Source organism: Psilocybe cubensis, chromosome 9 (genome assembly GCF_017499595.1).
Source record: "Psilocybe cubensis strain MGC-MH-2018 chromosome 9, whole genome shotgun sequence".
Taxonomy (NCBI): Eukaryota; Fungi; Basidiomycota; class Agaricomycetes; order Agaricales; family Agrocybaceae; genus Psilocybe; species Psilocybe cubensis.
The window spans coordinates 2553738-2567230 of record NC_063007.1 but is presented as its reverse complement, the minus strand read 5'-3'; the positions used below and the strand labels follow the sequence as shown (position 1 = coordinate 2567230).

The following is a 13493-nucleotide window of genomic DNA, read 5'->3' as shown; positions in this document are numbered from 1 at the left end:
GGGTTTGCATGTATGGTTACTTGCGAGTGCCGGTCCCGGGGTGCTGTGCTGGGTGCTATGCTGTGCCTGTCCACCGTTATCTGGGGCTATTGATAGTGGTGGTGGTATTGCGGGTGCTAGCGATATTTCTGGCGTCGCGTTGTGTTTTGCGCCGATGCCGATGTGATGTGCGGAGGTGCTTGTCGAATGTCGAATGCTCAAGTTTTATGTTTTTGCGAGGCAGAGCGAAGCGGAACGAAATGACTACTTAAACTTTCTCCATTTTTGCTTTTTCTATTCTTTCTTTCTTTATTATACCCCTATCCCCTTACATCTCCTTCTCCTTCTCTATCTACCTATCAATTTGATCGGTTACTGACTATACCTTCCTCGTACATCCACATAATAAACAGGTCCGACGCATCAAAAACGTCCGTCTGATGACGCAAAGCCACACGCGAAGCCGCGCCAACTCCTTCACATCCAGCACAAGCACGAGCATCAACGCCGACGCGCACTCGTCAACTACACCTAATTCCCAAGGATCAACTACGCCGCGCAGTGCATCTGCTTCTGCTTCTACATTTGCCTCTTCAAACACAATTACGAACACACGCAGTGCGATGGTCCGGCCAGCACCCCCGCCCCTGCCGCTTTCGATGAAGGAGAGGGTGAAGCGCGCGGTGTTGGGTGTGAAGGGGAGTGGGTTGCATGAGTGGGAGTATGGATTGGGTTTGGGTAAAGGTGCGAAGAAGGTTGATAAGAGTTTGACTTTGGCTATGGGTAAAGGCAAGGGTAAAGAGGTGGCCGGGCAGGAGAACCCGGTTGCAAGGTTAAAATTGCTTTTGGTATGTCCTGTCTCTGTTATCTGTTTCTCCGCTGTGTACCGCGTAAACTAAATGTACTGCCGGACAGATCGCCTCGTTTTTGACGCTGCATATCTTGAATCTTATCACGCCGCTTACGCCGTCGAGGCATAATTCTGGATCGGACCTTCAGCATCAGCAAGTTGTGGTTCGCAAGGTGGATATCACTGCTCCTGGAGTGCGTACGGCGCTTAATGCGCTCGTAGAAGCGTCCGCTGAGGAGCTCGGGTTTGATCTCAACCTCAACCTCGAACACAATGTTGATGTCGATGTGGACCATAGTGGCGATAACGATAACGCGACACAGACGCGCACGCCGAAGGATTTGCTGGTGAAAGTGTCCCCGCCTGTGTACGTTCGTATTGTACTACCCACGTCTATGGGAGGTGCTGGTAAGGCTACGCGGAGGACATTCGCGTCTTCTGTCTCCTCGTCCGCTGTACCCTCACTTGATTCTTCGCTGCACACCACATACCACGCACACGCTCACCAATCCCAATCCACCGGATCTACTCCCGTCAACGGCTTTGGCGGCGTCCGCAGAACCACCTCCGAAGTCATCGAGTCGTTCATGTCCTCCTGGACACGCCTCGTTGGAGACCCGATTCTGAGTAAATGGATAGTGATCATTTTGGCGATTAGTGTGGCCCTGAATGGGTACCTTTTGAAGGGGATTGCGGCGGGTGTGGTGGGGACAAGGATTGGAGCTGGTGTGCTTGGGTTGAAAGGGGAGGTCAGGTTTGAAGGGGTTGGGCTTGCGCGGGGAGATGAGGAGGAGGAAGAGGAAGAGGAACATGAGGTTGAGGCAGAGGAAGAAAAGGTTAAACCTGTTCAACACACGCACACTCTGCGCCGCGAAAGCTCGGCGCTCACCTTGGCAGCTAAATCGGTCGGCACATTCTCGCTTGAAGATGTGGACAGGCGCCTGGAACACGAGCGCAAGTATACTGCGGCTTCCCCGGCTGTGACGAAGGATGGCAGGAATAAGAGGCGGATGACGGTCACTGCTCGTCCTCTCTCTGGTTCTTCTGCGGTATCGACGTCTGTTATTGGACAGCCTACACCACCTTACTCGGAGTCTTCTGCATCTGACACTTCTTCTTCATTGGGTAACGAGAACGACAATGACGCTAATGGTGTCCAGGCGATCCGCACGCTCGAGGAGTGCATTGATGTGTTTGAGAACGGGCCCCGACCGATCAGCGAGTCGCTTGCGCTGTTGAATGATGAGGAAGTTATTCTGTTGGCGCAGAACGGGAAGATTGCGGCGTATGCGCTTGAGAAGGTGCTTGGTATGAATGAGCTGGAGAGGGCGGTGAGGATCAGGAGGGCGTTGATTTGTGAGTTGCCTTTCCCCTTCTGATTTGTTTTTATGTGATGTACTGATTGTGTTTTAATAGCCCGTGCGTCCTTGACGCAGACACTCGAATCGTCGGATATCCCCCTGGCCAACTATGACTACTCGCGTGTGCTCGGTGCGTGCTGCGAGAACGTCGTCGGATACATCCCTCTCCCTCTCGGTATCGCGGGCCCGCTCAACGTCGACGGCACACTGTATCCTATACCCATGGCCACAGCCGAAGGCACCCTCGTCGCATCCACCTCGCGCGGATGCAAAGCGCTCAACGCCGGTGGAGGTGTAACAACCGTACTGGTGAAAGACGGTATGACGCGCGGGCCGGCTATCGATTTCCCGACTATCAAAATGGCGGCGCACGCGAAGCTGTGGATCGACTCTGAAGACGGGTATGCGGTGCTCAAAGAGGCGTTTGAGAGCACATCGAGGTTTGCGAGGTTGAAGAGTTTGAAGACTGCTATGGCGGGACGTACGCTTTTTGTGAGGTTCGCGACCGGTACCGGTGATGCGATGGGTATGAATATGATTTCCAAGGGGACGGAGAAGGCGCTCGAGGTGATGCAGAGGTATTACCCTGAAATGGTCGTCCTTGCTTTGTCCGGGAATTACTGCACGGATAAGAAGCCAGCTGCGATCAATTGGATCGAAGGCAGAGGAAAGAGTGTGGTCGCGGAGGCGGTGGTACCGGGTAAAATTGTGACGAGCGTGTTGAAGACGACGGTGGATTCGCTTGTGAATTTGAACACGAAGAAAAACCTTGTCGGGAGCGCGATGGCGGGTTCGATTGGCGGGTTCAATGCGCACGCTGCAAATATCCTCACTGCTATTTTCCTTGCTACTGGACAGGACCCCGCGCAGAATGTGGAGAGCTCGATGTGTATGACCTTGATGGAGTCGTATGTCTTTTTTCTCCGTTTTGTTGGTTTTTTTGTGGCTTATGGTTTTGTTAGGATCAACGACGGCAAGGATCTGCTTATGACAGTCAGCATGCCATGTATCGAAGTCGGCACCGTAGGCGGCGGCACCGTGTTGGGCCCACAACAAAGCGTGCTCGAGATGCTCGGCATGAAAGGCGCTCACCCCTCACATCCAGGACAAAACGCACAGGCGCTCGCGCGGCTCATCGCAGCTGCCGTTATGGCTGGCGAACTGTCCCTTCTCAGCGCGCTCGCGGCGGGTCACCTCATCCGCGCTCATATGGCGCATAATAGGTCGCAGACGAATACACCGGCTGTGTCGATGCCTTCGACGCCTGCGATCGAGAGGAGCGGCAGTCCAGTGTTGCGCGCGCAGTTACCTTCGACGCCGGCGCCACCGTATGGGAAAGAAGAGGAGAAGGAGGAGGCGAAGAGCGTGCAGATCCAGATGCCGATGTCGCCTTCTTCGTCGACAAAGTCGATACCGCCTTATTCACAGTAAATGGATTGGGCGTGTCTTTTCTCTTTTTTCACCTGTTTTCTTGTACGATATTCCTATTGTCCCCATCCTCTCAGACCTCGTCTTCACTGCACCACACAATTGCACTCGCACTCGCACTTGCACACACACACACATTATCACCATCACCATCATCGTCATCATCATTTTTTATTAGACCAAACCCGCTGCAGCATCAACCCATCGATATCTAGCAACAACCAATCTCGTCAAAGCATTTTTTCGAATTCCCCTTTTTTTACCCAACGGATTGAAGGGGGGGATGTATCATATACCTGCATAATTGAATTCCCTGCATTATTCACCCACTTCCCAATTTTTTCTTCTTTTAAATCAAAAAACATACCACCACGCCGCCGACCCTTCGATGAAATCAACCCCACTTCCCGAGTCCACACTTTGTCTTTGTCGGCGAGTTATAATGCTTCCATCATAGCTTACTTATTAGAGATCGCACTGCTTATCGTATATATTCATTTTCTCGTATTCTCTTAAATTCCAAGACTCCTTTTTTTATTCGATCTTCATTGACTTGGAATCTTCCAGTTTTTGAGCAGTTGCACCTTTAGTGTTTACTTTTTATTAAAGGTGATTGATTGTAGAGTACTATTTCAATTCATTGTACTTTTTTATGGCTCTATATCCTCCCTTTAACTTTTTTGTTTTAAAAAAACGGAGTATTCAGGTTGCCATCGACAAACGGACATCGGATTTTTTTTCTTCACGGAATGTTTTGCAGAGTGGTGGGGGGCCGTAGTGATGTTTGCTCTTTTCGTCAAAAATGTACATACATAATATACAGACCGTTCACTGCTAGCCTCAAATAAAATTATCGTGAACATGCTCAGCGCTCAAGTTTGAAGTTTGCATGTCTTCTTATGATCTCCCCAATGTAACTTTTGACAGGCACTGTCGCAATACCTAGTCTTCGCACATCCCCCGCCTAAGTAGAGTGGAATCAACCGTCAGTCTAAATTCGACAAATACTGCAAACACGGGACAAGGATACACGTACATTTCCGCAACATTGCAGACGGATTTCCGCACCACGAGCAACGGTACAAGGTAAGCTGATCATAGCTGACTTTTACCTGCCCGATGTTACCAGGACAGCGTGCGCCCACACTTTGCATCGTTCCATCCTTGAGTTTCATGTCACCAAGCCATGCAGCGAGGTCGTCCTCGAGTTTATCCTGGTCAGGCGCTGTACAGCCTGCCTCGCCTTTGCATTTATCTAGCAGGTCGAAGACGCGGGAGAACTCTTTGATTGCTGCTGGATAATGCTTTACGGCGGTCTGTTGAGCAAGGCGAAGTTCCGTCTTCGGGGGAGGGAGTCCCATGAAAATGCTGAATTCATCAGCAGCTTTCAGTCGTTCGAGGTCAGGCTACAATGGAAACAAAACTTAGCTTATTCGTCTACATTCGGAGATAGCACTCACTTTGAGTTCATGTAGATCAGCGCTGAGATCGTCCTTCAATAGCATACTGAGTAGGATGTACCAATATCCAACGTCTTTCATGTAGCGATTGTCGGGAGGAGCGCCCTCCAAGAATGATTTGGCATCTTCGCAAGCGCTGGACAAAAACGCGATACCTTCTTCCCACCGCTTGTCACCGACGTCTGGCATATCTTGGAGGATTTTGACGCCCATATCAGCAGCGTGAATGACCGCGCGCTGCGTCAACTGCCACTTGACAAAGGGGGTGAGGAGCTTGCACTTCAACCCCTTCTTCGCAGCTCGCAGACCCTGCACGTTGTCAGCCGCAAGCGTGATCGCGTAGTGGAAGTACGCCTGTTGTGGATTACGCTCGATGCACTTCTTCGCCAACGCCACAGCGTCCGGGATGCGTTGTGTCATGATGAGGTACTTGAGATCCAGAATGTCGGCAATGTCTGCTTCGTTGGGTTTTCCCAGCTTCCGGATAACTTGGGCGCAGAAAGGAAGCGATTCAGACCACATTTTGAACGGGAGCCCAGCGTTGTCGTTCAGACGTTTTCCAGTCACTGGGTCCTCAGCGTCGAACGTACCTTCTACGACAGAAAACTCTGCCGCAAGGATTAGCTCTACCAGTTTCAATCCCAGCGCGTGGAAGTCGTGGGTTTGGACACATGCCATCATTGCTTTGGGAAATTCACCCGACGCCTTGGCCAATAGATAGAATTCGCATCGCGCGAACCCGTAGTCCGTCTGGAGGTCAATAAGATGGTCGGGAATGCGACGGCGTATTGAGGTCAGCAGCTTCCTCGTGTCAAAAATGCGCGGATTCTCTTCTGCTTCAGATTGATATAGTCTGAGCATTCCGCCTAGACATGTAGCGCGGGTAACCCAATCCTTGCTCCGAAGGCCAGCGATCATGAAGTTGATAGCAGGAGGATATGCCTTGAATGCATTCAAGGTATGCATGCTCGACATGCACACTAGCTCGATAGCATGGTCGATGAGCGAGAGAGGGTCGCTGTGGTATCTTTTGACAGCTTCGAGTGCTGATTTGAGAACCTCGACCATGTCTATTGATTTGAGGACGGCTGGACTGGCAGGAATTGGGAAACCATCCGTTACAGCGGTTATGGAATGCGCGAGGGTCGATACTGCAAGCTCTGCGACCTTTTCATCGTCGGGGAGGTTTCTAACAAGTTTGGCGAGAACATTGGCGTATTTGGCGATTTCGATCCGAACGTTCGAGCCGCCGTGGTGGGTGATGGTACTGAGGCAACGTAGAGCCAAATGACGGGTGTCGTCTATCTCGAGAAGAGGCGTGATCATTCCCAGGACACCTCCAGAGAAAATATGACTAATATGAAGGGGTTTCAAGGTTCAAATTGCGTACCTTTCTCGAAAAGCTTGTCTCTCAACAAGGAGTCTACACACATTTTAGCGAAAATCCCAATTATTCCGCCTCGTAGTTTGTAATTCTGTGGGTTTCTCTGGTAAACATCCTCGATTTTAGCGAACACGGTGTTGAATTTGGTGTGCACTTGCTTCAATCCAGTTCGAGAGGTGAGATCTGACAAATGACGAGACAATAGTATCTCATGAAGCTAGCAGAATAAGGAAGGTACATACCTGGGAGTTGAAAAAGATCGCAAAGCAAGGTTACTATCGCATTCCAACCCTCCGCGTTGTCGATCTCCGCCATGCGTATTTGACGAACGTTCTCCTGGGATCTTGGAGCTTTTGATTTTGACTTCTTGTGACTACCGGGGCCTGGCATTGTAGGAAACCGGTTTACACGCTGAAAAAGTCGATGCAATTAAAGGAAAAAAAGTAAGGCCCCTATGCGGCAGGTCGGACCGAAGACGGTTCGAAGAAGAGCCACTGCCAAACGAGAATCCCTGGAAATTTTACGCAGTTCTGAGTTGACGTATGTAAATTTATTATTTGCTGCAAATTTGTAGCCAGACCAAAGCAAATAATTGACAACGGCGAAATTGCTGACGGTGCACAAGGTCTGACAAAGGCAACATCATTGGTTATATGTATTCTACAATTTTTTGTCTAGTTTCGATGCTATCAAAGTTGAAGGCAGAGGTATGGCTACAGGGTGATTATGTACGACAACAAGAAAGGCAGTTTGCAATCTTTATCAGGCAGCGATGTCAAGTCGGAAAAGGCAATAAAGTAGTGTTGGTGTCTGGCAAACTGGGCACCGATTCGTTTTGATGACGGCATTCGTGATGCATCTAACCATACTATTATGAGAATATCGAGATTATTTCGATTACAGACCGGCTCACCTGTTACAAAAAATATGGCCGCACATGCTGGCCGTGATATCGTCGCAGCTGTCTGCGAGGCAAACCCTGCAATGAAGTGGGTTTGGATTGGATTTGGAAGTTACGCTCGTGTTTGTGCTCGTGCTCGTGGTCCGAGCGACTGTCAGGGCAACCGGCGTGATTGGAGGAGTTTGCGCGGGGGGTGAGTGGTGAGCGAAGTTCAGGGGCTCCTGAGGCGAAGTGGCGAAGCTCTTCGTCGACGAGGTTGAAAGTGGCGAGTTGGTCGCCAGAGGGTCTGTATTTGAAGCAGCGAGAAAAGACGCAACTTCATGGCTAGTAGAATTGTTGGTATGTGGGGGGGAGCTTGTGCGCGAGCTAATAGGAGAGTCTGGAAGGGGTTTACGAGCTTCTGGTATATCTAAATCTATTAAGTCGATCGGAGTTGTGGGGAGCGGCGAGATCGAGGGGAGGACACCCAGTCCTATGGGGGAGACCACGTCTGGAGATCGGGGGCTCGGACAATCGCTGTATCGTACATCAGCGAATTTTTTGAAATGTGAACGGGAATTATACACACCTGCTGGGGGTTATTTTGTATTTCACCGGGCTAATACACGGAGTGGAAGACGCAGAGGTGGGTCTTGTATCTGTCTGTGCATTAGGGAGCGCACAAATGTTAACATTTAAAAAGAAAAATCATATATATATATCCTTTCTCACCTCGTTTTTGTTAGAGCCAGGGGATTGGCGAAGAATATCGTCAGAGCTTTGGGGTGATCCCTCTGAGGCAATTGTGCCGGCTCGCGGTGTTAACGTCTCATAAAAAATGGACGGGCGATCTCCAGTTGTTACAACTGGCGGCACATCCTCCCTTCTAAGTGGCAGGGTCCACCTGGATTCATCAGGCTTTCCCAAACCTCGATACCTCGTAAGAGTATGGCTGGAAGTGAGATCCCTTGAGTGAAAATCCCACTGCCTAGTATCGGATCCAGGCATCCGTTGTCTTCCCAAAGCCTCATTTTGCATTCTCAGGTGCTGCCGAACGCTCCCGGGATAGAGACGTGAAGTAAAATCTGGCCTCTGAGCGGAGATTGGAGGCGAAGGGAGAAGGGAAGGCGAATTGATTGTCGGTTGAAGAGCCACAGGTGGCAATAACGATTGTCTGGGAGGAAGCCGGTTCCCGAACCATGTCCCAGGTCCAGGGGAGAGAGGATTCTCTATCCTCGTCGTAACACCATTGGTAAGGGGCAGTACGCGACGCGAGGCGCTAATATTCTGATGGGTAATGGATAAGAAACAGTATTCGAATTTTTGTTTGAAGAAATTACCTGTCGAGACGTCCAATATTGTTCAATGTCTGTTCCCGGTCGGGGAAGCAAGCTAGGTGACATCGGACTGAATGGAGGAGTCACCTGTGTCAGTGGTGAAGAGACCCGGAAATCGACCTGCAAATCGATTGGGGAGGTATCTCCTTGCTCTATCTGTGGAATGAGCTCCTATAAAAATTTAGTCGCCTGCTTAGCAAAATCTTTATTCCTCTCTCACCTGGACACTGCCCTGTGAGCTGGTGGGAGATATGTCACTGGCATTCGTGCAATCTAAAACCATTTTTTCGGCTGAATCTAAAGATTCCAACTCATTGTTTTCTTTAGTTGAAGGATCATCGTCACTTGGTATGGCTGGTGGGGTGGTGACAAAGTTAGAGGACACCGATGAGACTACAGAATCTGTGGAGTGCTAGTGCAAAGGCTGGTGTCAATTCGGATTCAACGGCGCAGTGGCGTAATGAGCCAATTAAACCGACATACCGAGGCAAAATTGTCCCCATGTTCATTATTTTGGTGCTTTGGAAAGTCAGCAAAATACTCTTGTGTTATAAGCTAGGTCGTACCTCTTCACAGGCCAACGCGTCCTTAAAGCCGCGACCGCAGCGCACACAATTAGGGTGTGCAGCGGATCCTCGATAGTGGTCCTCCAGTGCAAACAGCGCATGGTAGCTCCGATTGCATATCGTACAGTCGAAAGTAGGCGGATGCTTGTCCGCCATATGCTACAACGAAATAACAAATGAGTGGGGATACGCAACTTGTCAAATGGCAGGGGATGATTACCGCATCGAACGCCATTTGGCTCGAGAATCGTCGATCGCAGCTGGCACAAAATGGATGCCAAGCGCTGCTACTCTTCATGTGTTGTAATAACGCCTCTCTGTTGCTGAAAGGTCGATTATCGCACTGGGGACACACCGGCATAGCACACAGGGAGTGAAGAACGTGGAGCAAGTGATTTATCTACGCGGTAGGTGGGTGATGTGGTTTTCAATAACTTGGATGGAAGAGCAGGCGGCAGCCTCGTGTTTATGTCGTGTTTTTGTAACATCGTGTATGAATATATTTTCTCCTGCCAGCTGCCCACATCATCATCGTTTCCAGATTGCAGTTCGAGAATCTGTGACTATTATTGTCGAGGCATAACGAGATGATATCGTCCACCAACTTCTAGCCATGTTACCCCCCTGAACGCCGTTGTAGTTCTTGACAAAGCCTAAAATCAAGCTTTCGACGATCGTCATGAGTGATTTTAGGTAGAGTCTGCGTAAGCGGTGCCATCGTGTCAGAGAACGATGTGTTCGGCCTCGAGGCTAAGGAACTAGTTACATAACCATCATTATGTACATGACTCAGGGACAGATCTAATCTAATCTAATACCAAACGACTTGAATTTGAACTTGAAGTTGAAATTCGTTTTGGATTTCCTTGAGCTCGAAGTTTATTAGTGCGCTCAGCGTTGAGAAAAGAAAGTGTAAATTGTGTGCGCCAGAACTCTGGAGTAGAAGTAAGATTACAAAATCTAATCTTCAAGAGGCTGCTCATCTATATCACTACCCCTCCCGTTTCTCTGTAAATCCTGTGCGATTCCGAGTCTCTTGTCTATATCAAAGCACGCGTAATCAGGGAGCATTTCGTTCTGGTCACAGATGCCCGACATAAAATGCATGGACCCAGTCTTCCGCTATCCCTACCGGCAAAAATAATGCATGCTACTCCGACAGCGATGCACGTCGTACAACTTCGGCGTTTGATCAATTGAATAGCTGTGCTTGCGTTTGGTTTGCTTGCTCTTTCAACCTGTCGATCATCATGATCTGTATATTGATGAAAACGTCAATGAATTGTGTGTAGTGTCACATACTTAACAAAGTAAATACCTTTTTCCCGCAATGACACATTGGTGGCATTTCTGTACTTTGATAATGGTATAGACCTGCAAATACGCTGAGTTATCTGATAAATTAGCAAATCAAGACGACGAGCTTTGATGAGGCACTGAGATTGATGATCGTACAGGGATTATACAAGGCCGAATGTACGAGACACTGAGTGCGATGATGCTACCAGACTGGACAGTCAATCAAAGGAATAGTGTTTCTTCAGACGGTAGCACACGATTGCTTGTATAGGGAGGGGCAGTTCAGGTCTTTCTAATATTTATATTATGTGATGCGACAGGGGAAAAACCACGTTCGTTCAGCCGCCATCTCAGCCGTCATGGTGAATTATTATTGTAAGACACTGAATGGCACTGTGCATTCACCGAGTCTTTGAAGCCAAATCATACGTGAAAGAAGTTCAGCATACTTCAAGGATGTTGAGTGTGCGTTTACTCGTGAGATCCGAATGTCTGGATTGATCTTCTCACGTATGATATTACGGGCGCTAAGGGCATGGTTCACATGCTCGCATGATAAGCAATCTTCTCTGAAAATTGATGGTAATTTGAACTTAATACGCAAAACCCTTGTTTAAACCCCCCTTTCACACCAGGTTGACACTAACGGAGCTCCCATCTATGAGAAATGAAGCAGAAAAAAAATGTCTTTCATTCAGTCGAGGAAAGACTTGTATACGTCATTCCAGGCCTTCTTTCCATTAGTCTCGATAACATCCTGCAAACATATTATTAGCGACGGAGGAGGGAGGGATCGAGGAGAAAGTGTACCCCATGACATGGGATAATTCTATCGAAGTCCCACCCAGACACAGTTTTCGCGTCTCTTCGCATGGCCCTATACGCGCGTGAGATTTTGATAAAAACTCTAGCATGTAGTATTATACTCTTTGTCTTCTCCGAGGCTCCATATTAGCTTTGGATAGATCCATGTTGATGCAGGGCTGACGTTAAATCTGAACCATTGAGGTTTTTGCTTAGCTTTTGAGTACTATATAGAGGTTATCAGAAGCTTAGATCTATACGGAATCTATGCGACTACCTGTTCATTGCCCGGAAGATTCATGAGCAAATCTGCTTCAATGAGTGATTTTGATGGTTTATGAAGGAATGCAACGTCCTTGTTTTTGAAACCTGAGAAATAACTGGACGAAATCCATATGAGCAGGTATTCTATGCCGAGTATAGGTGTATCATTATCTGACCAGTGCTCAATCTTTTAGGCATCAGAAAGACGGTGTTAGTAAGGTTGGTAGAAAAAAATAAGCATGGCTTACATCGTCTTCGAAGCCATACTTCGTATCTTGTGGATCTCGACCCCAGACTACGAACGGGTGTGATGAAAACCTTATTTCAGCAAGGTCTTAAAAAGATCTAACCTCCGTCGAAGACCAGTTCTTTGTTTGGATGGTTTGTAATGGTAGCTTCGGGAGCGATCAGTTTCGCTGTTGGATAAGCTTTTTTGTATTCGCCTAAAATGAAGGTGTAAGCACATGATACATGATTCATTTGCCGAATCAAATTATCATTCAAGCCATGAGCGGTAGGTGAACGTTTCTTACTGAGGAATAGGTGATGTACGGCATCGGCGCCGATGATATACCTTCGAAAAGGAATGGTCAGAGGACGGACACACAAAAATTTTTATCAAACATTCTCACTTGATAGGACCCAGTTCTTCTAACTTAGATTTCGTCTCGCTGTCCAAAGGAGTGGACGCCAATATCCAGACACCACCATTACTTAATTGGATGGCTGTCGATCGTCCGCCCATTGGCCAGATACCAAAACGAGCGAAAGGCCTTCAGGGAAGCGATTAGTTGTCTGAAAAACCGGTATCGTGAGTACGCACTTTGAGAAGGTCCAGACTCCTTTCGTAACCTACAGGTCAGAAGATAAATTGCAAGATGGGACCGTGAGCAAACCGCGAGTATTGAGTGTATCCAAAAGCTTACCTCCCGAATAACAGTTTCAGATGACATGGCGGTGTTCAACGTCCTTGATTTGTGAGAAGATGAAAGTATAGATCTTTTTGGATAGGAGTGGGTGGTGGTGAAAAGGAAAGATGGAGTAGTTGTTCGTATGCCGCTGGGTCGAGGGAACATCATCAACTCATGGCGTCACCAGTCAAGAATGATTCAAGCATGGTTCGGATTTAACGGCACGGTTGTCTCGGCTAACGGTAAAGCCGGCATCGCGCAGCATTTTGGATCGACATCATGATGCACCTAGGGTTTTACATCTAACTGGAAATCAGACGAACGTGTGGGTCCCTATTACCTGCTCGAGTTGAGTTGCTAAAATTTATACTTCTGTTATATGAGCCATCTCACTTCCATTTGACACCAAAACACACTACAACGTATGAATTTCATTCAATATCACAAACAACTAAAATCAAAATATACTTGTAAGGTGGGCCGTTGCTACGCACGGCAGATACGAGTCCTTGTGATCAATTCCTTTGGAAATTATAAGACATGTATTTTAGGAGGGGCATCATCCAGTATATTATAAGATTGTAACAGCTCCATCTAACTTGAAGACAAAGACTGGACTGAAAAGAATGAAATCACTAATGTTTATAGCTATTTTCATATCGATAGAGCTATTCCCTAAATTTACACATACACGGACAACGAATTTTATTAAGCGGAACATAAAATTTGAAGACGGCAGAATCACGGAAACTCGCAAAATTGTCAATGAGTATTTACAAAAAGTTGAGCTATGAGAACGAATGTCGATACCACCACATTATCAGCACGCCTAAAGCCATTCCCTTCTCAAACTGAAAGGCATGTCGACGCTTTGCTGCCAGATCGTACCATAGTTTGACATAAACTCAACATCGGAGCATTCCTTATGTAACTCGGTTACGCAAAAATTCAAGGCCGACTGTATGAATAT

The 13493-nt window shown here is 48.0% G+C and overlaps 3 protein-coding genes across 3 annotated transcripts; 1 reads left to right on the top strand and 2 right to left on the bottom strand.

Annotated features, from left to right (window-relative positions):
* Positions 1 to 602: 602 nt before the first annotated feature.
* Positions 603 to 3621, top strand: JR316_0010214 (3-hydroxy-3-methylglutaryl-coenzyme A reductase; the record flags this gene model as incomplete). The annotated part of the gene is made up of 4 exons (XM_047895887.1): positions 603 to 827; positions 895 to 2185; positions 2246 to 3098; positions 3153 to 3621. The coding sequence occupies 4 exons, from the start codon at positions 603 to 605 to the stop codon at positions 3619 to 3621; spliced, it is 2838 nt and encodes a 945-aa protein (XP_047745606.1).
* Positions 3622 to 4483: 862 nt separating this feature from the next.
* JR316_0010213 (uncharacterized protein) lies at positions 4484 to 9480 on the bottom strand (the record flags this gene model as incomplete). The annotated part of the gene is made up of 15 exons (XM_047895886.1): positions 4484 to 4511; positions 4561 to 4582; positions 4655 to 5024; positions 5079 to 6415; positions 6469 to 6645; positions 6705 to 6873; positions 7282 to 7321; positions 7376 to 7879; positions 7932 to 8005; positions 8075 to 8629; positions 8683 to 8850; positions 8900 to 9091; positions 9163 to 9198; positions 9246 to 9404; positions 9466 to 9480. 15 exons carry the CDS (start codon positions 9478 to 9480, stop codon positions 4484 to 4486), a joined length of 3846 nt encoding a protein of 1281 aa, XP_047745605.1.
* Positions 9481 to 11238: 1758 nt separating this feature from the next.
* Positions 11239 to 12565, bottom strand: JR316_0010212 (uncharacterized protein; the record flags this gene model as incomplete). The annotated part of the gene is made up of 10 exons (XM_047895885.1): positions 11239 to 11301; positions 11355 to 11421; positions 11471 to 11574; positions 11626 to 11799; positions 11861 to 11907; positions 11963 to 12055; positions 12146 to 12186; positions 12245 to 12385; positions 12436 to 12464; positions 12539 to 12565. The coding sequence occupies 10 exons, from the start codon at positions 12563 to 12565 to the stop codon at positions 11239 to 11241; spliced, it is 786 nt and encodes a 261-aa protein (XP_047745604.1).
* Between the last annotated feature and the right edge of the window lie 928 nt (positions 12566 to 13493).